The 1384-nt window shown below is 68.4% G+C and overlaps 1 protein-coding gene across 1 annotated transcript in view; it reads left to right on the top strand.

Annotated features, from left to right (window-relative positions):
• Positions 1–677: 677 nt before the first annotated feature.
• Positions 678–1384, top strand: part of AURANDRAFT_59675 (hypothetical protein) — a gene marked incomplete at both ends in the record, with an annotated part of 11514 nt that continues 10807 nt past the window's right edge. Inside the window, one exon of the mRNA XM_009043912.1 lies at positions 678–715. Coding sequence (XP_009042160.1) covers positions 678–715 — 38 coding nt within the window. The remainder of the gene's footprint in view (positions 716–1384) is intronic.

Here is a 1384-nt window from a genome sequence, read left to right as displayed (position 1 = left end):
GCTGGCGCGGCAGAGCCCTTCGTTGGTACCTATGGATGGGCTCGAGCATCTCAGGACAAGAAAATTTCTCGACCTCGAACGACTGCACGCTGCCCGAGAAACTGCGTCGCGACACCGTCGGCGCCGGGGCTGTGCAGGCTCTGGGATCGTAAAATTGGTGGGTCATGAGGCCCTGGAGCCCTTCGGGGGTACCCATAGGGCGCCTCCAACCTCTAAGGACAAGAAAATATCGCACACTCGGCTCACACCGCCGCCCTCTCGTCCCGCCGCCGAACAACCGTCGCGCTCGCGAGCCAACGCGATGATCTCAGCAGCCCAAACTCGCTGCCCCGCCCCGTCGAAGGGTTCCGCAGCCGCGCCGCGCCGCGTGACCCGCCATCGTTGCACTCAGCCCGCGCGCTGCGGCGTGGAAGAAGAAAGAAAACGCTGGTGGCGGCCCCGGGCAGTCGGAGGACCTCGCGTTTTGCCTGCCACCCCATCTAGATTTATATCCCCTTGGGCAAAGACGAAATCTCAGTCAAGGTCGGCTTGCGATGCTTGCGCCTCATATTTTTTTAGTTGCCGCTGCTGAAACTTGAGGCAATCTGAGGCGCCACTTCGCGCCGACCCCGGTGAAGGCGGCGTCGTTCGCCCTCCCGTGACCCGCGACACCCGCCCCGGCGCCGCCCCGAGAGCCCATGGCCGACGCGGAGACCGCCGCCGCGCCGCCCCCGCCGTCGGCGAACCTCGCCCCGGCCTACGAGCGCATCGTCGAGCACCTGAACCCGTCCGGGAGCGCGCCGGGCTTCGGCGCCGCCCCCCCGCCGGCGGGCGACGACTCGCGGAAGCGCAAGGCGCGGACGAGCCCCGGCGGGGCGTCGCCGGACTCTTCCGTGTCCAACTCTGACAACGCGGAGAACGAGCTCAGCCTGTCGAAGCGGCTGCGGAGCGAGAGCCCCGAGTCGAGCAACGGGTCGGAGCACAGCGAGCTCGCGCTGGCCGACGGCTTCGCCGTGCACGTGCCCCTCGCGCCCCTGACGCGCCACCGGAACCTATTACCGAGCGCCATCGACGCGCGGCTCGCGGCGCAGTACGGCACCGCGCCGCGCATGCTCATCGCGGACGACTCCTACACGGTGCGCCGCTTCATGCAGCGCACCTTCGAGCAGCGGGGCTACGCCGTCGACGTCGCCCAGAACGGCTGGCAGGCCTTCGCGCAGATGCAGACGCGGCTCTACGACTTTGTGTTTCTGGACATCGAGATGCCGGTCATGAACGGCTACCGGTGCGCGCAGGCGCTGCGCCAGTGGGAGGCGCGCGTCCAGCGCGAGGAGCGCCAGTTCATCTGCGCCTTGACGAGCCACTCCAAGCCCGCGGAGCGCGAGCTCGGCATCGGCATCGGCAG

Source organism: Aureococcus anophagefferens, assembly GCF_000186865.1.
Source record: "Aureococcus anophagefferens unplaced genomic scaffold AURANscaffold_81, whole genome shotgun sequence".
NCBI classification, from domain to species: domain Eukaryota; class Pelagophyceae; order Pelagomonadales; family Pelagomonadaceae; genus Aureococcus; species Aureococcus anophagefferens.
Note: the sequence above shows the minus strand (reverse complement) of the source record. Positions and strands in the feature narration are given on the sequence as shown.